General features: G+C 48.1%; 1 protein-coding gene across 1 annotated transcript; it reads left to right on the top strand.

Moving 5' to 3' along the window:
- Positions 1 to 619: 619 nt before the first annotated feature.
- On the top strand, positions 620 to 14,192 carry LOC140215827 (uncharacterized). The gene is made up of 4 exons (XM_072286130.1): positions 620 to 730; positions 5,617 to 6,880; positions 7,100 to 7,637; positions 14,132 to 14,192. Exons 1-4 carry the CDS (start codon positions 620 to 622, stop codon positions 14,190 to 14,192), a joined length of 1,974 nt encoding a protein of 657 aa, XP_072142231.1.
- Positions 14,193 to 23,867: the final 9,675 nt, after the last annotated feature.

Below are 23,867 nucleotides of genomic sequence, written 5' to 3'. Positions count from 1 at the left end.
CGGCAGACGTCATCGCTAATCTAGTGACGCAGCGCAACCCCGGAGTGCTGCACGCGAACCGCATGAGCAACACGGACAACATAATCGTTTTGTTCGACGGATTCCACGTACCGAGATACGTATATTACGGACCTATGCTCGTCAGATGCTCCCTCTACAGGAAGCAGATTGACGTGTGCTACGAGTGCGGAAGGCTGGGACACCGCGCCGACGTGTGCCCCAATCCCAACGACAAGATTTGCCGTGGATGCGGACGCAACAATCCGTCGCCTGACCATCAATGCGGGCCCAGTGTCGACTGTGCGGCAAGGGACACTTCACGGGAGACCGCAGGTGCAAGGCGAGATACAAGACCCCATACGTAGTCAAGCGTCGCCAACTAGAGCGAAAAAGACAAGAAGAGGAAGAAGCAGCCACAAAGTACGGCAGCGGTTAGAACAGCAGCAGCGACTGTAATGGCAACGCCGGCTACTACCTCAATTTTCCAAAGATAGACCGTCATTCAGTCACCGACAGCCGAAGAGGACGCTCGACTAGCCGCGGCGGGAAGGGCGGTGCGGGAAAATCCCGATCTCGATCCCACTCTCGCAACCGAGCACAGAAGCCGAGAAGCACGTCGATGACGCGCAGTGGCGGCGGTCCGGGCACCGCAGCTGTGGGCCACATCAACCAACAAAGTCAGCAGCAGCAGCCGTGGCAGCAGCAAGGTCCCAGGAGCACTGGGCAACAGGTGAGCTGGGCGGCTGTCGCCGCTTCTCCCGGCGGCGGAGGCGCTTCGGCGGGCCGCTCTGGCGGGCCCACCGTCGGCGGCAGCGGTGGGAACGAGCTCGAGCGAGCGATAGAGCGAGTCCTAAAACAACGTTTAGAGCCATTAGAATCAATAATTGCCGAGCTTAAACGCGAAAATGCGCTCCTTAGAGAGGAGAATATCAAATTGAAAGGCGAGGCTCCACAACCGCAGCAACCATCGCAACGTCAAACGACGATGCCGCCGTCCTCGGCGCCGCGATCACCGACTCCATCACGGCCTGAGCCGGCCGGGATGGACACGGACAACGAGGGCAGCTCGAGGGAGACGGCGGATGAACGCGATGATCGTCCAGTTACCGCGAAAAGGATCGCACTAGATCCTGCAAGACCCGACAGCAAACAGGGATGCGGCCGTTATGAGAAATTACAGAAACGTGTAGACAACATCGAGAAGAGCCTCGAGGAACGTTTTACAAGACAGACGGCTCATATGAACGAAATGTTCAATAACGCGCTAGCTAACCTCTCTGAACAAATAACACAAATGTTCGCCGCGCACTTGGCGCGCATAGACGACATAGAAACGAGGCTGTCGCCAGCTGCAGGCAGACCAATCAGAACAATGAGCAAGCCGTACGCTAGACAGCAACAACACAATCAGCAGCAGCAAAACACGCTCACAGACGTAGAGACGCAACCGCAGTTGCAACCGCAGCAGCAACCAAGTCGCCTCGATGGTGACGGGTTAAATTAAACACAGGCATCACCATGGCTACACATGCAACGAAGCACACTAACACTGGGAAACAACAATACACAATCTGGCAGTGGAACTGCCGGGGCTACAGGAGGAAGCGGGGTAATCTCCAGCAATTCATACGCAGCCGCGAGACGAAACCGGACGTGATCCTTTTACAGGAGACAAACCATCCGGTTAAACTAGCTGGCTACAAAGCCATAGACGCGACCGCGACGGAGAACAGGCAAAGAAGGAAACGGGCTACACCCCGCGTGGCGGGTGGCGCTGGGCCGGGGGCGATGGTGCCACGCCGGCCGTCTCCCCCGCCGCGCCCGTTGCCGGTCGCCGCCGTGCTCGTTCGACGTAATGTCACTGTGGCGCAGAGAGAACTTGCCTGCGTAAATATACCTCACGTGTTCGTAGAATTAATTCCTAAGAGCGGCCGAGGACTCTTCGTCCTTAACGTGTATAGTAAACCCACGCTGCAGCACAGATTCGGGGACCTACTGCGGGGCGCGCGTGCGGCTTCCGGCGGCGAGCCTCTACTTGTTGCGGGCGACTTTAACGCGCCCCACGGAGCCTGGGGCTACACCCGAGAAACACCCAAGGGCAAACACCTTTGGGAAGACTCGCAAGACCAAAGGCTTGCACTGATCGCGAATCCCGCCGATCCTACACGCAGAGGGAACAGCGTGAGTGCCGATACGTTACCAGACCTTGCGTTTGTTTCAAATGTAACAACAGCGCACTGGCAAAATACCCAGGAAGATTTGGGGAGCGACCATCCGCTGATCGAGATCACGATAGGCACGGGCCCGAGCGGTCGTGGTACTAACCCTGAGGGCAAAGGTCGTCAGCTCAAACTCGTGAAGTGGGACACGTTCCGCAAGAAGCGAAAAGAAGCGGGGCGAGGCGACGAGCCGATTACGGACATAGACGAGTGGAGTGAGACGCTCAGAAGGGACGTAGGAGCAGCAACGAGCGACGTTCCGCCCGAGGCGGACCTCGAAATAATTGACAGCAGGCTCCTACACATGTGGGAAGCAAAGCGAGCCCTCCTAAAGAGATGGAAATGCCAAAGACATAATAAGGCTTTGCGCAAACGCATAGCACAGTTAGACAGAGGCATTGAAGAACACGCGCTTCAGGTATGCAGGGCACAATGGGAAGACACGTGCAACGGCCTCGAGAGGCAGATGACCGGGGCGAGCGCTTGGCGTCTTTTTAGACACCTATTAGATCCGGAGGAGACTCGGGCCGCTCAAGGCCATAAGACTCGTAGACTCGTAAGAGATTATAAAGGCGATAACTTCCTCGACGCAATACGTGACCGTTACTTTAAGAAGGCCGAAAGCATCCAGCACGCCGAGTACGACGGCGTCACAAACGAGAAACTGGACGCGGAATTTAGCGAATCGGAAATTCGGTTAGTCTTGTTCGAACTCAACACTCGATCGGCGCCCGGCCCGGACCGGGTTACCAACAAGACTCTCCGAAACCTAGACGACGAGTCAATCTCCCGACTCGCGGCCTACGTCAATGAGTGCTGGCGAGAGGGTACCCTTCCCAAAGCATGGAAACGGGCCCGCGTTATCATGATTCCTAAACCTGGCAAGCAAGTTACACTCGATAACCTAAGACAGATTTCGCTTACGTCTTGCGTCGGGAAAGTCATGGAACACGCAGTTCTCACCCGCGTGACCGACTTTCTCGAAGATCATGACGCGTTCCCGCACACCATGCTAGGATTCCGCCGCAACCTCTCAGCACAGGACGTATTGCTTCAGCTTAAACACCAGATCGTTGACGACACTACCAGCTCCACTAAGGCAATTCTAGGCTTAGACATTAAAAAGGCGTTTGACAATGTTAAGCATGAAGCGATCTTAAAAACAATTAGAACATTAGGACTAGGCCAAAGAATGTATAATTACGTTAGAGATTTCCTCACGGGTAGGCGCGCATGCGTCGTCGTCGGCGACGAGGAATCACCGGAATTTGAGACGGGTCCGTGCGGCACGCCGCAAGGGTCCGTCATATCACCATTACTATTTAATTTAGTTCTACTCGGTCTACCCGAGAAATTAACAGAAATAGAAGGATTACATCACAGTCTCTACGCGGATGACATCACCCTCTGGGTTCCCGGAGGAGGATGTGACGGTCACGTCGAGCGAACGCTACAGGCAGGAGTAGATGCGGTTCAGAATTACTTGCGTGGAACGGGCCTCGAGTGCTCGGCAACCAAGTCCGAACTCTTACTCTACAAACCCACAAGGAGAGGTCGTAAAACCCTGCGCGAAGAGGAACGGGAATATTCCAAAATACGCATTACATTGGCAGATGGTACTCCCGTACCGCACGTAGAGAAAATTAGAATCCTAGGGTTACACCTGCAGGCAAACGGCCATAACGGAGAGACGGTGCGAATACTTCGTCGTTCGGTAGATGACACGATCCGACTCTTGCGTCGCATCACGAATAGACGCAATGGTATGCGTGAAGAGTGCGGGATCCGTCTCGTGCAGGCGTACGCGATAAGCCGCATAACGTATGTTGCCCCCTACCTGAGGTGGATCGGGTCCGAAAAAAACAAAGTCGAATGCATGATCCGAAAGGCTTTCAAGAGGGCGGTCGGCGTTCCACTCAACGCGAGCACCGACAAGTTTCTAGAGCTCGGAGTTCACAACACCCTCAACGAGTTAATCGAGGCGCACGACATTGCGCAATACGAACGATTATCAAGGTCCAAGGCAGGTCGATGCATCCTCGAGTCGCTCAGCATCGCGTACCACACTCAGCATGGAGAAAAGACGGCGGTTCCCGCCTCTGTTCGCGACCGCCTGATCATCCCGCCGCTTCCCAAAAACATGCACCCGACGCACCACACCGGGAGGCGCAACAAACGAGCAAGCGACCTTCAGAAGAAGTTTGGTAACAGCAACGAGGCGGTGTACGTAGACGCGGCGCGATATGGAGGAGGGAGAAGCGCGCACGCGATAGCGGTTGTAGACCGCTCGGGTAGGTGCCTCGCGAGCGCCACGGTGACCACGGGACACACGGAGGCGGCCGAGGAAGCCGCGATAGCCCTAGCACTCGTTGCGGTGCCGAACGCTGCAATCGTGATCAGCGACTCGCAGGCGGCAATCCGCGGCTTCGCGCGTGGTCGTGTCTCGCGGGAAGCGGCCCGCATACTCCAAATTTCTGACGACGGCGACTCGCCCTCGCAACCCCAAAATTCTACGGTCTTCCTCCTCTGGACCCCGGCACACACCGATGTTCCGCTCGCGGGAAACGAGGCGGCCCACACCACGGCTCGAGGTCTCACACGCCGAGCCGCCGCTGATTATGTGGCCGCCTCCGCCCCCGAGAGCGGGGCATCGGATCTGCCGGATCGGGACACTACAATAGAAACACAGCAACAAGAAACACACTGGGCGTGGGGCGATCGCCTAACCACGTTCAGAGACCTCACCCAACACTACAGACTTGAAAGACGCACATTCCCGCCACCGCACGATAAATTGAACAGGAACGAGGCCGTAACATTACGCTTGCTCCAGACACACACCTACCCTAGCCCCGCTATCTTACACCACTGCTATCCGAGTTTGTACCCAACAGACGCGTGTAAAACATGCGGACACAGAGCAACGCTGCGACACATGCTCTGGGAGTGTGCCGGCAATAACGGCAATCAAAGCAGCTCCGTTGGCGACGCGTCCAGAATCGCGGCTGTTGCCAGAGTAGGAGAAGGCTCGAGCTCCATTCTTCCCGACGCCGCCCCGGATGCGGGAGCCGCGGGGGACCTTCTCCATAGGCGTCGCCGCCGCTGGGAGGCGGCTATCAGAAGTTCAGAGCTGGCAGACCAGCTCTGGGCCGTCCGGCAAGCCAAAGATGCCGCTCGAGTCCAAGAACTTCGAGCCGTCACCTGAGGCCACCACATCAAGAACTGCCGGACTATTCTTTACTAAAGTTTCTTCTTCTTCTTCACATATATCACTCACGACCTGGGGATGGCCACCTCTAAGGCAGAGCATGTGATGATAGAAATCATACCAGGCCGATTGAGACGCCAGAGCGTTTTCATTCTTAACGTGTATAGCAGCCCCAATGACCTTCGCCAGCGTTTCAAAGCGCTTCTAAGGAAGGCAATCAACCTCGCCGGGACTAATCCTTTGGTGATAGCCGGGGACTTCAATACCCCGCACTACGCGTGGGGCTACATGTACAACACAGTCAAGGGAAAGGAGTTATGGCAGAATGCTAGAGACTTGGACCTTACGCTCGTCACTGATAAGTCTTTTCCGACCAGAATGGGAACATCTTCGTGCAGGGACTTGACTCCGGATTTAACGTTCGTCAAGAATTTCTCAAAGGCGCAATGGACTAACACTGCTGTTGATCTTGGCAGCGATCATTATATCCTCGCTACACACTTTCCAACAGCACCTAAGAGGCCGAAGGAGTTCTTCTTCACGGATTGGGACAAGTTCTGCAAGATAAAGAATGAGCGCCAACCTCCAACCACCAGACTGAGCCTTGAACAGTGGATGGACCAGATCAGGGAAGATATCAAGAGTAACACTCACAAAATATGCACGGACCTTCCCGTGGAAAAGATGGATAGTCGCCAAGCCCATTTACTAGAGGCTAAGCAGTCACTCCTCAATCGATGGAAGGGCCAACGGCTAAATCGCAGACTACGCAAAAAGATTGCTGAACTCAATAGAACCACAGAGGAGTACTGCCACACCCTCTCAAAGCAACAATGGGACGAGGTGTGCAACTCAGTTGATGGTCAAATGCGGAATGGTCGAAACTGGAATCTTTTAAAGCATCTTCTGGACGACACCAACACAAGGTCCAACCAGCAGCATGTGATGGCAAAGCTTCTGCATACAGCCACACGAACCAAGACCACGGAGGAAGTCCTGCAGAGCCTGGTGGAGAAGTACCTCCCCGTTGGTTCCCGGCAAGGGACATCGGTCGCCTGCGCAGACTACTTTGGGCCACCCAACTCCAAGCTGGATTCAGACATCAGCACGGAAGAGGTTAGGAGGGCGCTGCATGAGCTTAAGAGCAAGTCTGCTCCTGGTCCCGACGGCATCACAAATAGGACCCTCCGTAACCTGGACGATCACTCGACAGAATACCTGACAGAAGTCATCAACGAGACATGGAAGGAAGGCAAGGTCCCGGAAGCATGGAAGCGGGCACTTACAGTACTGATCCCCAAACCTGGCAAATCATCAAGCCTGGACAACTTACGACCAATATCGCTCACATCCTGCGTAGGCAAGGTCGCGGAACATGTCATACTCAACAGGCTCACGAGGTTCATCGAACACAAGGAACTCTACCCCCACACGATGATTGGCTTCAGGGCAGGTCTGTCCACACAGGACGCCATGAAGCTCATCAAGAGTCAGATAATCGACAATGACACGCGGGACACTCGGGCCATCCTTGGATTAGATTTGGAGAAGGCTTTCGATAAGATAGCCCATCAATTTATACTGCAATCGATATCCGAGCTTGGTCTGGGCGTAAGATTCCATGATTACGTCAGGTCATTTTTGCACCGAAGAAGAGCGACTCTCCGCGCAGGAGACATGATCGCGGAAGAGGTGGAGCTTGGAACAAGGGGCACTTCACAGGGCTCGGTGATCTCACCCACTTTGTTTAACCTGACCATGATCGGCCTTTCCAGAACACTCTCACGAGTCGAGGGCATCAGGCATACTATCTATGCGGATGAGATTACCATTTGGTCTGTTGGAGGAAGTGACGGACAGGTTGAGAGTGCGTTACAGGAGGCCATCGAGGTCACGGAGGGCTATCTTCGACCCACGGGATTAAACTGTTCGGCTAAGAAGTCAGAGCTTTTACTCTACCGCCCCTTAAGAAGAGGTCGTAAGCCCATGGGCCGGAGACCACTGTCTGACAGCACCATTTGTCTTCGCAAGGGCAAGGGAGACAAGATTCCTAGGGTCGACGCAATAAGAATACTCGGCATGGTGGTCGAATCTACTGGCTCTAACGCGCAAACGATAATCAAGCTCACGACCAAGACGGACAACGCAGTACGTCTCATCCGAAGGGTGGCTAACCGCCATCATGGCCTTAAAGAGGACAATCTGTTACGGTTGATTAACGCCTTTGTGCTTTGCCACTTTGCCTACGTGGCGGCTATGCACAGATGGCAAAGAGGAGAGAGGAACAAACTCAACACGTTGCTCAGGAAAATAACTAAGCGAGCCCTGGGTATACCGATCTTCTCCAACACCAATCGCCTCCTCCAGCTAGGTGTGCATAGCACTCTGGAGGAGATTGCAGAGGCTCAGGAAAGAGCGCAACTTGCCAGACTCTCCACGACCGCCGCCGGTAGGAGGATATTACAAGAGCTCGGCTACCCACCATCTGCAGAAGCACCAAGAAAATGCCAGTTACCACGGGACACACGAGATTTGATCTCCGTATCGCCGATACCAAGAAATGTACACCCTGAATATAACAAGGGTAGAAGGAAAGCAAGAGCTTCGACCATACTCAAACAGATCCAGACAGAGGGGCGTAGAGCCTGCTTTGTTGACGCGGCCGCATATCGGAAGGGGTGTTCCTTTTCTACAGTAGTGGTGGATTCCAAACAGCGACTCACGAACTGTGCATCTGTACGAACCGGAGATCCGGCGATAGCCGAGCAGGTGGCCATTGCCTTGGCGATGCTTGATGACAGCAGCGACGTCATGTATAGTGACTCACGGTCGGCCATTAGGGCATTTCAGTGTGGAGTGATCGCAGAACAGGCTTTTGGGCTGCTTCGTAAGGCAGGTCCGGATAGAATCAAGTATCACTCGCTTACTTGGTTCCCAGCCCACGTTGGGCACATGGCGGGTGTCCCCACGAACCTCAATGAGACCGCCCACGCTGCCGCGCGCGCACTGACTGACCGCGCTGGCGCTGTAACGGCCGAAGAGAGAGTTATCCATGGTAGGGACGCGCCTGCCACTTATAATGAACTTCTTAAACACTTCTATCTCTCGCGGCGACAATACCCTCCTCCTCACCCCAAGCTCGCTAGGCCTCAGGCGCTGACATTCAGACTGTTGCAGACAGAAACCTATCCCAACCTGTTCACGTTACATGCGATATATCCGGAGATTTACACTGATGACGCGTACCCTGCTTGCGGGGATAGATCAACACTTTCGCACATGCTCTGGGGATGTATCTCTATAGCGAACCCTGACCTCAGCTCAGCTAGGTGGGAGGCGGCCCTCCGCAACCCACTCCTGGCTGCGCAACGTTGGGCTGTCCAGCAGGCCCACGATGCGGCTGGCAGGCTAGGCCTGCCGGTCCCGACGTGGGAGCGGCCCGCGACGTGCTAATACGCGTTCTGCAGGACTGTAAAATAAAAGTTACTCAATCAATCAATCAATAGAAAAGTCCAGCACGACAAACAAAAGAAGATAGGATAGTTGCGATCTTGCATTTCAGTTGACAGACTTTTCTCCTCGCGCCTTCTCCAGTCTTCATGCTCGGTTAGCGTCCAATGCAAAACGTTTTCCGCTTCATGGAGCAAGGCAAAGAGGAGGCCATTGTGCTCTGAAGTTTGTGCTGCTGTCGCGAATCTTTATTTCGTTCGGTGGTAATTGACTTGCGACGCTGTCAGACAAGCAAACATTAAAGAAAAAAAAGAGAAGCATTGCAGGCTGCTAGACGCGCCTTACTCGATGGACAACAGGGCGCTGCACTCTAAATGCCGAGTCCCCTCCCGGTCGAGTGCGTTATTGACTCAGATGCATCCACTATCACGCATGCGCAACCAAGAACCGCTGGCTGCTTGCGCCAGCGCTGGGGCTATTAAAGGTCTGCCGTGCCACTCTTAATTACACACATGCAAAACACCAAAACTTAGCTCCATTCTTCATTAACTCTGCATCCACAGAAGTGACTTCTCCCGGGAAAGGCAAATATTTGAGCGTGACTCGCGGAACTCGCCTAAACTATAGTTCCTCTAAACCATCTGCTCACTTGGTGCCGACACTTGCTTCCGTAGTATTTAGGTAAACTTTTAAAGTGATCTTCAGAACGTCAAATTTATTGGGTTGTTCTCAGTAGGTATTGCAGAGATTCACTTGGTGAATCTAGGTGGAAGAAACGCGTCGTCGACCAGAACCTCTTGAAAAGCAAATCAACGTAAGTGTACCAAACATAATAAAAGTTTCATTAAGGGGGGTGAAAATTTGGAAGTCCCAGCTAGTTTTTGCGTTTTGCGTTGGTTATTTCAACTTACACCGGTTTCACACTGAAACAACTTTACGATCTTCTGATTTATGGATAGATGCACTTTTTCTAGGAAGACAACGATAGCTATTCATGAATCAACTAACGCAGTCACTGAGCTATTCAACGCCACTAGTGTAAGCCCATCGTATTGTGAAGACTTATTATTACCTTATCACATGTTGGCATCAGAAGGCCGTGCAAGCATTACGGTATTTTTTTCCGAAGCGCCAGCCTGTGTGGATGCTGTGTGAACGCTATTTCTTCTTTCGTTCTTTAAATCTTTCTTCTCTTTTTACTCGCCTTCCAACCAACTTCCCCAAATCCCAGTGCAGGTAGCAAACCGGAAACTCCCGTCTGTTCAACTTTTGTGCATTTGCTTTTTATACATTGCTGAGTCACTCTAGAACGAAGAACTTGACACCATGTCAGACTACTCAATAATCCTAAAACAGCATTGCTAATAAGTTTTTAGCTGCGTCGGCATTATTCCTGTGTACAAACTATACACCTAAACTGCAGCGTTTTTCGGCACTACTGTCGCATGACTTGCAAGATAGGCATCGCCCGAACGCCTTGTTTCCAGTGACACAGAGTCCGGATCATTGCGAAATCTCTTGACCGAGGTTAAGGAACAAGGGAGATGCAATATTGCATCACATTGAAAATTACCAGAATCAGTCCTATGAGAGTGTGTTTTGCCTACTTGCTTGCGTGAAGACGTGCCTGTTTTTTGCCTGTTGTTTGGCGTACTTTCACGACCTACCCACTCTGTACACTATATATCGGAATACCTGAAGGCTTTTCACGCCGAGCACGAAAAAATAGACTACCTAGGTTTTAGAGAATTGACGCGATCTCTCTTTTTTTTTTTTTCGTTTTAGCATGTTTCTTTTTCGCAATGTCTTAAAGATGGTTGCTCTGTGTATTGCATAAACGAATCTTCGCCGTCGCAAAAAGGCTTATTGCAACTGTCGCAGTGGCCTCGCATCCACCTTGGAGAACATTTCAGGAGTCAACATCGTGACTCGAGCTTCGTGCCTATGCGGCGCTCGTCATCACCGTCGTCACCTCAAGCCGGCACATATTTCTAATATCATTTGTAGTGGACAGGTGAGTGTTTAGGCTACTTTCTGAAGTGCGAAAAGAAAAATATTCTCCCGAGCCATCGCATTTGGCTATTGTCCACTTATAACAAAGTCTAGCCTATGAGCCTCGCGGATACTCAAGTGCAGGCGCCGAAAGCGTCATGTCAGTTACATTTTCCTTCCGCTGCGACAGTTGGTGAGCAAGTCTGCATTTGGTGCCGGTGCGTGTGGATAGCATTGCTACGAGTTTCCTGAAATGCGGCTCATATTATTTTCGCAAAAGGCAAACGCCAGGAAAATCAGTATTCTGGTGTCCAGCCACGCACCCTCCGAGGTATGAGCATGACATTCTGTCTCTTAACCTAGAGCTCATATAGAAAACACAGAAAGCGAGAGAGATAGCTCCACATCGAGCACAGCAGCGCGTATGCTACAGCCGCGCGTTACTCACCCCGTAGCCAGTTGTCGCGCTGTAGCGTGCATGGGTCTCTGCACTTAAAGTAGGCTTATACTACCTACCACCTTTTGAACGCAGCTTAGCAGTGAATAGGAAAATATTACAAGGGGATAAGTACCATAAATAGTAACTTGTGTTCCCAGCAGCACTGTTTGCGCGAAATTGCCGCTTCGCGCACTTATTTTACGGGAAGAACAGACACTGTCCTCTCAATGCGGTTGTAATCGCTCATAAATAGACATCGTTCAAGCGTATATGCTTTCAGCTTAGGAATGAAAAGCGCCTGCGGCAGATATGCAATTTGTACTGTTCGAACTAAACTCCCATAAATTTCTGTGTCTACCAATTTGCTCGTTTGAAACGTCGAATTCAACGAAATATATATCGACTACTTAAAGTAAGGCCTGCGGTTCTATAGCAGCGATAACACTGGTTGGCCGGCGCATGGAGACTAAAGTAAACAGATGAGGCGCTTTAACGTAAAGCTATTCGAGGCTTTTAAAAGCGAAGTTTTGCGAACCTCGCCGAGTTTCGTCACCGTGGCTGCGGCCAGACTGTTCCCTTGTCGAATAGGCCAACCAATCGAAGTGCAGTATGCGCGGCACGCGCCTCTGGGTTCCTCGTAGCACCACCAGATGGCACTCGCCTCCGCGCATCCACGGCGCCGGCTGTACGGGAAAAAAAGAACAAACAGAAAGCTCGCCTTTGCGCATCAGCGGCTGCACGTTAATGAGGAACTAAATGCTTCTTGCGGATAGAATGAATTCGAATTGCGCTACGCGCTTATGCGCTTGCTGCCTCTGAAACCATGATACGATCAGGGAGTCCGTCGTATTCACTAGTAGTCAGCTACTCCGCTTAACAAAGGTCTCGGTACAATTTGTGTGCGGCCGCGCTTGTGGGTGTGTGCGCGTGCATGCGTGCGTGCGTGTACTTCTGTTTCGACTTTTTATGCACTCACACAAAGCTACAATGTATACATGTACTCCAAATTGTTAGACTTGCTGAAACAATTGGTACGTTTGAAATTTTCTTCCTATTAAAATTGAAATAGTACTTTACAATACTCTAGTGTTTTTAGTTTTACAATACTGTAACCTTCCTTGGGGCACTACCAGCAAGACAAACTTTACGAAATTGCATCTGCTTCAGAAAACAGCAGTGTGACGCATCGCCAATGTTTCTTGCTCATTTTCTACGAAAAATCTGTTAGGAAAATTTGACATTTTTCCTGTGTTATTTTTATACAATTATCATTTAATTTTGAGCTACAAGTCACATTTGAAGTTTAATTAATCTATTGTGTTTTCTCTAGCTGATCTGAATGTAAACAGTAGCATCCGTGATGCTAGGCATAGAGAAGAATGACCGCACACTTCGAACCATTTACGATGCCCAATCATTAACATACACTACGCCAAATCTACTTAATAAACTCACAAAGGAAAAGTTGGATCATTTGTGTAATCCAAATAATGCAACAAGACTATTTTGTCAGTTATGCCAGATATACAACTACTGTTGTGTATATGTGTATGTAGATCTATGTACATATGTGAATAATATATATCTATATAAATATTTGTATGTTTCTAAATATAAATAAGTATATGCAGTGTTGTTGAGCGGAAATACGGGCGGGAAGAAACGGCCAATGGTGTGTTGCAGTTCTTAGACGCCGCTTTGTATTTTAAGTGGGACGAGCGTATTTGTTGGGAATAGTTACCACGCTCGAAGAAAAGCCTTCAACCTTATAACTCCTCACACACTAAGCTCACCAAACGAGGGATTGCCTTGGCGTGCCTGATTTTGGCTTTGAGAAAGTCCTGTTTGCACAAGGTGGAGCACAGCTTCAGTTTGCAGGTGTCACGTCTGGAAAGCTGGGGTTTTCCCTCCAGTCGTTTGGTGGCCGTGGGTGTTTCGCTTTTAAAGAAGCTCAACATGGCAACCGCCGCAACCACACAGGAAAAGCGCAAACCAAAAAAGGTTGTGGTTATGCCTTACGTATATGCAGTTTCGCACATGAAGAAAGTAGGACGCAAACATGAGGTGGACGTAGTTTTCACAGCCCCCCGTAAGCGCGCGAAGTAGTGCTCTCTAGTACGCAATCGTAGCCAAAAGAAAAGCGCAAGAAATGCATGTGAGAAGAGACATGTAAACCCTCTTGTGAACTCCGCCGCTGAGGCCGTTTACCATACTCCGCTATGCTGCGGTAAAGCTTACATTGGCCAAACGGGTCGGTGTATAAACGACAGACTAAGGGAGCACTCGGCGTCCTTAAAGGCTATTGCGGGTGGTATGCACCTACCTGCACACACAAAGATTGCGGCTGTACTCCACCATTGAGAAATGCATCCATTTTAAACAAGCCTAATGGCAGATTGGCGAGATAAATTATTGAAGCTGGCCAGATATGCGCACAATCTGCCACGTGTGTCAGTGTCCAGTCAGTTGCCTTGACGGATAAAGAAATTGGATATCTCCTTGGGCGTTAGAATTTTCGCATGTGATTATGCTTGAACTTTGTATCAGCCTCTTGACTGCGCATGTGCTGCTCTCCCCTCCCTGGAAAGCCTTTCATTAAACTTCAGTTCTAAGTGAGCGTCTGTCCTGTCCACTCCGTTTCTTCCCGCCCGTATTTCCGCTCAACGACACTACATGATGCACCAACTGGACCAACAGTCTACGCTTCTAAATCAGCATATATGTGTGTATTTATGTGCATGGGTTTTTCTTTTTGCTTGAAAGTGCACCTCGTTCCAAGCATTAGTTTGTTTTTAACTGTCAGACTTTTGTGATATTCTGCAGGGCTCTGCTGTCAACTGTATCAGGGGGCGGTACCCTCGTCAAGCTGTACCCCATCTTTTAGTCCTTTTTTATCTTTTTGCAAGGTGAAAATAAAATAAAACCAATTGATTGATTAATCTGCACTTTTCTATCCCAATTCTGCCATCAACCCTCAACAGTTGGTCAAAAAATTTTCGGAGCAGCCCCCACTTCACGTCTGTCACGCGACGTTATGAAAACCGCGAGAGCTCCCAATCTGATATGACGTGCACACACTGATTTCGCGCGATTGTACCGAACAAAAAAAAACTATTTCTCTCTTCTTTGCCATTAACCATCTGCCATTCGTCAAACGTTTTCGGGATGCGTCCAGTTCGCCTGACTATCATGCGATGTCACAAAACCAGGAAAGCTCGCCGTGTCAAACTGGCGTGTACGTACGAGTTAAAGATGCATTAATTGGCCGAACCAAACTGCATTTTTTGTTTTATTGTAATAGCGGGAGACTTCCCCGTTCCAAAAGGAATAGAAGATGGCTGCCCACCATCACTCTAGCACTGGCTACTCGGAGGAGCAAGGGAGCATGGATATATTTGCGTCTAATAAAAATTTTTCTTTCGTGGAGTAATGCTATCAGCCTTTCTGGCACGTATCTCTGCCACCTCGTTCTGCCAACTCCTCTTCACCGAGGATCTGTTTTAGCTACATTTTAAGCCTTCCGTTGTACGCCGACAGCATTTTCAACCAACCACCGCAAGCTAGGCAAGGTGAAGCGGACCAATCGCTGACGACGGCGCCACCTTCCTCATTTGATTGTCTACTTTCACTCCGATGGCTGTGCCCCACCGAAACTTATTCCACTTCAGCGTGCTTTACTCTTCTTGTCAACCAATTAGATAGGAAAATACGCTAAACATAGGCAATATCTTGCGCTTTGAAAGCAAACAAAAGTGGAAAGTTGGCTGGCGAGCAGAGTGGCTCCGAAAAAAATTTTCATAAATCGTGGAGGGATGATTGCAGACATGAAATAGGAAAGTTTGGAATAGCTTTGCGTCATAGCCTGCAGGCTCCCTAATAACAAAAGCAGAAATAGGAGCACTCATGTTCGCCTCAGCTGCCTCTGTTTTTGGTGACGCTTAAGGGCCTAATTTTGATGGCGATTAGTAATTTCTGTCTCAATATTTTTACAACATCGTATCATTGCTGAAATTCACGACAATTAATTGAACCAAAGGTTGCCTTTTGCAACGTGGACGACTAAACAGTCAGAACGTTTAAGTGTCACCTAGCGACTGCAGCGATAGATCCTCGTATCCGACGTGCGGATCGACTGATTCTAGGAATAGCCTGAAGGAGTGAAACAGCTCTTGTACCTCTATTTTCTTGGCTCTAATCATTCCTATGAACGGTATGCATTGAGGTCGTTATTAGCGCTAATTGCAACTACCCATTCACTGAAGACAATTTTTCTGAGAAGCATTTACTACAGATCTTTTTTTTTTTTTCTGATTCATCTTCACAGCTTTCATATGGGGTAACTTGCTTGCGCGAAATAAAAATCAACTCAACTCGACATCTTACTGAGCTCTTAGTCGAACTTTATACCAGCGAAAAAATTTTTTAGCAACAACGGGTTTAAATTTTTGAAGAAAGAATGCCCTCCGGGGTATAAGTTATATATGAGTACTTGCGCCACAATGGCCTGTCTTCGCCTTCATCCTTCGTTGCGCTCTTTTTTTTTTTCGTTCACTTTCCTCTGAACACAGTAGCAGCGTAGGGGTGTTCACCCAAGGTCGATTTCTCTGCCTTTCTTCATATAAATGTTCCTATTCCATTCTCCAACCGGCCACCTGACGTTCGAGCATGGAGGCCCTTTGCACACATTTTCACTTCATCGATGCTCCGACGTGCTAGAATAGCGAAAACTCAGCCGTAAGAACATTACAAACGAGAAATGTCGTAATAAAAAACGAAAAACCCCTTCGGCGACGTTCCTGCATATTATATTTACCAGTAGAAGAATCTTCTAACAGTTCACTCTTAACTATCAGTGTTTTTTTTTTTTTTTTTTTGCCAGGTGTTCGCTTTCATCTATGCAAGGCTGCTTCAGTGGAATATCCATTGGTTATCTGGTCAGCTGTTCAAGTTTGTCGTCTTTCCTACATTGCCCACAAAGGCGTTGACGATAGTATGGACGCAAGAAAAAAGAAAAGAAAAAATACAACTAAACACTTGTTCTCAGCCTAAAGGAGGGCGAAGCACTACCCAAACCACATGCTATGTTAAAAACTCCAAAAGTGAACTATAAACGCCTGTGAATCATTTAAAAAAGCGTTCTTTGTTCTAAATACCAGAAATTCGGATACGGTTTTCGGTCATCTACTTGGGCACCTATGTGGATGCCCTTTGCACCATTTGCTGACGCCGCCGCGCAAACATTTCGTTGAAGTGGTTCTCCTATCTTGTGCTACAACATGAGACTACCGCCCATTCACGGATAGGCGAGTTACAGACAGGAAAGTATATTTTCCAATCGAAGCGATGTTTCCTCCCTAAGGCGGATTCACTTTCTTCAATGTATTTGCAGTTTCTAGGCAGCCGGACCGGTGCATTCCGTAAGATGGTAAGCTTTCTTTCGGTGAAAAATACACAAAACATGAATGATATGCCGGGCAGGATCCGTCTGCGAGAAGCGACAACCGACAGTTTAAGCGGCATCTTCTTTCTCTTCTACTCGGAGGAATTTGCGCTTCCGGCCGTTTCTCAAATCTAAGCGCGTTTACCCTTCTTCTCGGTTGCCTTGGAGCTTTGTTTTAGCTCATGGTTTTGAAGTTATGGTAGAACGGTATGTGCAGGAAATGAAAAAAAATAGGCAATGCAAAAAAGTAAGAAAGATCTAGTGTGCTGATAACATTGACAACATCGATTTCAAGAAACAAAACTTCACATGTACGCAGCTTTTGCATGGTTCGCTCATTTTCCCCCTGTATTCTGTCAATGCATTCAATCCCCCTCAGGCGTCACTTTGCTCTACAGAAGAGTGGATCTATCACGGCCTTGTCTGGCTTTTGTATTTAATCCGCATGCTTAATCGCACCTCTTCAGCAGTGTTCTTTGGTTCAAAGGAGGCACAAACTTTCACCGCAGCATGTATGGAGACATAATAACGCCAATCAATTATATTTTGGCATGAATAAAATGCCTAGTATTATCTGATCAAGGTAGCAAATAAAGAAACTTGATTAGCTTGTCCGACAGACTTAGTGGCCTCATTGCGTTCAAAATGTTCATATCGATGCCGTATAGTAACGGAATTTCGGTTCAGGAAAATACCGCTAGGATCCGCCGGGCAACTCTGTCGGCAGATCGTTGCAAAGAAAATCACTGCAAAAAGAATAAGTGGGTTTCGTAACACAACTCGCCTTACCTTACTTATTCTTTCTCACGTGTTCTGGCAATTAATCTTCCAAATTTAATTAACAATCGCTTGCTCTGACGGGGTGCGGCATACAAGAAACGGTATGATACAAACAGGACGTTTCCAGATTCAGTGAACACAGCTGATGCGGCCTAACTCATGAGCCCAAAAATATTCTCATTCGCTGCGAAAGCGCACAACCGATGACTGTGACGCATTACGCTTATACCAGGCTGTTACATTTCAAGAGGACGTACAAACTACAACGAAAGTGCGCAGACTGCAACTCTCCAGAGTAATCTGCGTTAAGTGCTTTGCTGAATGTAAGTGTGTATACTAGCGCAAACGTGTCTGTATATTGCGCGCAATTGTCTGGCGGGCGCCAGTACTCGAGATAATATCCGGTAGAACAGATATTAGTCACGACCTTGCCTATTCATCCGGTACACTTTTTTCCTTTCTTTTCAGCCGCTCTTTCCATTTCGGCGTCGCTCATGGTGTTCCGGTGCGCCGGTTTCGCTAGACTGCGTGCCATAAATAATGCAGCACTGTCGCGCTCACTTCGTGCCCACCGGGCTTACCAGTAAATCTCACGCCTGTACGAACCTGTCCTGCTCTTTTGCTTCTCTCTATTCCCTCTCGTTTCTTCATTTCTTTCCTTCTCACTGTTTATTGTTATCGGTGTCCTGGTTGCGACTCTTCGCCGCGTGCAGTAGAGCTACCAGCAGGCCTAGATGCGTATATGAGAATGGCGAGGGGAAGTTGGGAAGGAGGGGTGAGGGTTGGCGTGAACACACCTAGTGGTACTTCTTCGGGTGTGCGCCTGTTACCAGGCACTGCCCAGCTTGCTTCAAGAACTTCGTTTCGTTTGTGAGCGTCTTTTTTTCTTGGCGTCAGATGAGAGTTTGGTGTTTGTTTCTTTGTTTTTGCGTGTCAACACGCTTCCTTTCCGTCAGCGTGTCATTCGGGTCGCCAGGTGTGGGCTACTGCTTTATCCCGTTCCCATTTCGTCTGCATCTTTATGGGAGAAATCTACGCTTCGACGAAAGCCTCTGCGCGTGGCATTCTCCTCGCTGTCTTCGTTTGCGTCCTCCGCCGAGTATGGGTTTGTCTTGCCAGCGCATGTCACCATGATTACCAAGTGCGCAAGATCCTTTCAACAGTGCGTGACATACGTTGCCTTTAGTCTAAGAAACAAGGTTAAAGCGACCTCTCCGAAGAGCACTGGTCAACTTTTCCATTGGTGGACGCGTAACATGAGGGTTGCCTGGTCTCCAGTGACGCATTTGATTCGCGCACGAAATATTAAGAAGCTCGGTTTCACGAAGGTGTATTCGTACTTCTATTGCCACGTTAGGCAACTTGTTTTGGGCGCTTCAACCTAATTTAGCCTTGTTACTACAACATGCTTTAATTGACAGGCCTTGGAAACGGCACTTATTTCGTTTTTATTCAGTGGGACGCGATGACAGTCAAATAATAAATAAATAACCTAAATAATACGTTTACTATGGTAGTGAAAACATCTTTATTTATGGGATTACCTCAAGGTCCGCGTGGGATTGAGATAAAGTACAGCACGGAGTTCAAGTTGGCCTCCCCAATTAGGCGAGACGTTTGGAGGCCATGTACGAGCTCCTCCGTCCGAAGTTTACCCAATAAGTGTTTGCGCTAGAACATACACTTGAGAACGTCCATTCAAGCCTATGCGTACGATTTCTGCATCATTGAACAATTAGGCGAAATCGCCAGCCTATTCGCGCGTTTTTCTAAGAAATTTCTTCATGACTTACTGAATTGAGGATCCGTAACGATTGTATAAACTGTGCAATAAGTAATCATCTTATAATAAGCACAATATTTTATTATAAGAAAATTTACAACTATTTTATGCTCAGCATTCCTACCTAGATAGCTAAGCATTCGCATGCTTTCTGAAAGAGGCAAATATGACTCCAGAAAGCACGACACTTCGCGCTCCGTTGCGGAAAACAAGGCGTGTCCAGGCATTCTTCGTAGGAGAATATAAGGCGCGCATAGTTCGTTGGCGGTGGAGAAATAGCAGACGCACTGTTGAGACCTACTCGCAACGATGCGAAGCGCCTATGCGGGAACGCATCGTATGCTTTGTGTCTTCTCCAATTGCCTCATTTATTTTGCCCCCAAAGCCCGTTATTCATGATAAGGCCTAATGCCTTCTCATTTCGTTCACAAAATACCAGATTCAGATGGTAAGGTCCACGCAATATATTAAGCACAAAGAAGGGTTGCTGCTTTTTCGCGAGTAGCAGGGAAAAATTTCTCTAAAGCTTTAGGTGCATACATTTAAAAAATTCAGCGTGTGCCCTTTATCCTTTAAATTTAATTATTTTACGAGCGTCATCTATCCAAAGCAGGGCTCGGCATGGTATTGCTTGGGGAAAAAGGAATCCCCTGAGAACACTTAGAGACCGGCCCCGTGTAGGCATTAATCTCTATGAAAGCGTCTCATGAGGGCTCATCTAGGCGCACAATGTAATCCACTTTGCGAGCGCACTTCTCAGTTTTCATCAAGGGTCCCAGGCGTGTCTTTGCTGCTTTTGACTACAACCTAGTTGCTCCTAGAAAACAAAGAAGTAGATTTGTTTAATGACATTACTTTTCTTTCTTTTTTTCAGAAAAATGAAAATGCCGAATGGCGCGTGCCTCGCGCTCTATATGCATGCACGAGTACAAACACCGTCGTGTGGAAGTGAGACTTTATGGTCGCTGCTAGATGCGCAAAGGCAGCCACGATGCCTTCAGGGCAGGAGTATTTTAGCAGGCAACAACTCAAGCGAGAAAAGGGGCGAGTGGGCCAGCGAAGGTTTTACTAGTGCTTCCTACCGTCCTTGCGCTATGTATACGGCTAGCACTACAGAGACCGAGGTCGATTCAAGTCACGCTCGCCAAGTTTGGTCAGTTGTCGTCTACTTCCTTTTCTTTTTTTTTTTTTTTTTTAGGGCACGCACGTGTTGGACATTGTGTCCTTTTTTCTGTGCAAGAAAGAGTGGCGGCACAGTTCTCCTGTTCTAAGGCACAAAGCATAAGTGGGTCAACCATTGCTTGTTCCAGAGTGGCTGCCCATTTCCAGTGAGAGGACTGTATACGCATCCGTAAAGAGAAGTTAATGTCGTGATACAAAGAATCGCACGTAAGAGAAGAAATGCGCAAAGGCGGGACATACATCTCGTCGGCTGCGCTAAGCATCGCAGAAAGGTAGTAGCAAAGGGAAAGAGGAGTCTAGACAGGGGGATAAAGGGTTTCCACTTATGACATGAACAAGAGCACCGAAGGAGTGACACATTTACGCGATATCCCTATCTCCTTTGGGACCGCACCGAACAAATGGTGCGACCCTTTCCGATCTCGTAAAATCAATAAACGTTATTGTCTACGGCCATTCAGTCTAGCATACTATAAACGGCGACTGTGCGTGCGTGCGTGTGCGGCTAACAGGTGGCTTTCATGTTTGGCGTTCTCAGGCACGTATCGTCATGTGTCAGACATGATACACATGATACGATATGTCTGTTCACAATATCTGCCTTGCACGTGCGTGTTTCCATTTAATAAATGCTCTCGGACCTTACCTAAAGCATTCTAAGCAATAACAACACGGCTGATGTTTTCGACTTCTTAAAAAGCAAAATCAACGCGGTTGGTCACGCATCGCTGACGGTTATTTTCCAGAAGGCGTGTGGTTCAACAAAGGTCTTTGCGCAACTAAATTCGTGCATCACGCCTGCCGGCTCCGCACGCCAACACAGACCAACGAAAAAGTTGTCTGTGCACAGGGGCAATTTAGAGTTCAGCACAAATAGACGCACAAGTTCCCACCCTTGTGCGAGACCTTCAAGAAAAACTCAATCAAAACAAGCTCATTCGGCTCATGCTGTGCTCCATTCTCCTGCACAAGTGCCACTCATTGTGACAACTCTTATATTGTCGTGTTATTTTTTTTTTCCTTTTGCCTTATTTAATTTAAAGCTACCGCGTGCTTCTTGGCTAATTCATTGGGCATTATCTTTGGGGTCTCTGCCATAGTATGGAAATCCTCATTCTCATCGTCAACACCCAGGGCTTATCTCAAAGAGGTAGTTGGCGTTGACACGATAGAACACGTGCGACTGTAGTCTAGTGGTTACAAAAGTAGGCATAAAAATCCAAAATCAAGAAAGCCGCTGACAGATGGAATAGCACAGTGTGGTTGGTATAAAGGTTATAAATGGGGATAAGGTGCAACAACCGCACGTGACGTCACTATACTAACCCCTTAAATCTAACATGCAAGGATGACGAGGCCGCCTTTGACGAAGATAGGTCCTCCTGTCGAAACGTTGGCCAGCCCATGGCCAGCCTTTATGAGGCACCTATTTCCTGTTTACAACCTTAATACCAAAAGTAGGCATAGGAAGTTCATAATGGTTTGTTTTATTAAAAGAGTTGTGCTCTTGGTGTTGTGAATTTGTTCCAATGGTGATTTAGTTGGGTATAACTTGTTTTATTATTGAGTAATTCCTAGGAAACAAGCTCTGTAGTATGGACCATTATGATTACACAGATGGCAGTGCTGTCCGACGTGCGAGCTGTTCAGCGAGAAAGCAGCAGCACCAGCAGCACTCAGTCAGCAGCCGTGATCAGGTAGGTGCGGAAGCGTTAAAAGCTTCGTTTTAACAGGCAAAAGAACTGCTTCACATGGGTGTTCGTGAAGGTAGACGCGTGAGTAAGAATAATGAACAGCACATGCACATGTAAACATAGAAATACACTGTATATTACAGAATGGTACATGCAAGAATTGAGTAGAGAGAATGTGGTTACCTGGAACGTTTAACCGATTTTTCTGCGTAAATATCACGTAGGTCCTTTAAGAAAATAAGGGAAGTAACTTTATTTAGTAGCGCGGGCAATGTGAACTGGAGCGTTTGGTTCCCACAATTACTGCGGCAACAGTTAGGTTGTCATTTTTCATTAGAGGTAGTGTTGTGTATCACTGTATTCACATTAAGCTCTGCTAATTGTGTTATCTTGTTTTGTTCGTGTTTAACGTAAAAAAAGCTACTGAGTCTCAATCGATACAGTGACAACATGGTGACCACGCGAAATTTTCCGAACGGCAGTGTGTCATAAAAATGTACAGCGTTAGAAATTAACCGAATAACTTGTTTTGGAGTTGACGACAACTTATGTATGTTCGATGAAGTAGTCGACCAGACTAGAGCAGCTTAATTGGCTGTGGAAGGGAACAGGGAGCTGTAAAATAATAATTTCACTGACGTTGGAAATTTCTTACAGTATCGCCACATGAAGCCAATAGTTGGCAATAATTTGTTATTTAAGTGATTTATGCGTATCTTACAGTATCGCCACATGAAGCCAATAGTTGGCGACAATTTGTTATTTAAGTGATTTATGCGTATGTCCCATGTCATATGTTGCGAGAAGCAAACACCTAAAGTCTCGAAAAAAAAATCAGCAGCACCAATGTGCTTCATACGTGGAGGCAGCTTCGATTTCTTATTTCGCGTACAAAACATTATAGCTTCAGTTGGAGTACCAGTCAATTAGTTTTTTTTTTATTGAGCAGTCCGAAATTAGCCTCAGTGCTTAATTTTCGTGATCAGCTATACCCACGCCTGAATGGCCATTAATAATAGGCTGGTATCGTCAGCATAAATTATAAACTTGGTGAAAACATCAATATTAACAATTTAGTTTCTGTACAAAATAAACAGAAACTCTCCCAGAAGACTTTCTTGTGGGATACCAGCAGTGACAGCTTTTGCAACAGAGGAATAATCGGCAGTTAGAAGGAACTAGGATCGATACTGTAGGTATGATTTGAGCAATGAGAGAACTGTTCCACGGATGTCATACCTGTCAAGTCGATTCATGTTGTCGAACGCTTTCGCGAAGTGTAGAAGTATTCCGAAGACCAACTTCCTACCTTGCAAATTATCTATGCTCCTTCTGTGTGAGAAAAGCAAGTTCTGTAGATTTGTTATTTATAAATCATAGTTTACAGAATTTATAATATTGTGGCGATCAATAAATAACGTTCAACGCTTTAAAACAAACAAGTTTTTTGAATTCTGTAGAACATGACTACCATTCCACTCTGTGAAGATGGAATGGCAGCGAAAGATGACGACAGTCAATGCTCTCAAACGAAAAGCAAGGTGGTTTCGCCGCCATTCCATCTTCACAGAGCGGAATGGTTGTCATTTTTTGCGTTGCGAGTCTGGCTTCGTTGCTCGTTCGGAGATGCCCGGCCGCGTGATTGTCGTTTTCGTGCGCCATCGCGGGAACGCTCTTCGT

The sequence above is a fragment of the Dermacentor andersoni genome, chromosome 2, assembly GCF_023375885.2.
Source record: "Dermacentor andersoni chromosome 2, qqDerAnde1_hic_scaffold, whole genome shotgun sequence".
NCBI lineage: Eukaryota > Metazoa > Arthropoda > Arachnida > Ixodida > Ixodidae > Dermacentor > Dermacentor andersoni.
Note: the sequence above shows the minus strand (reverse complement) of the source record. Positions and strands in the feature narration are given on the sequence as shown.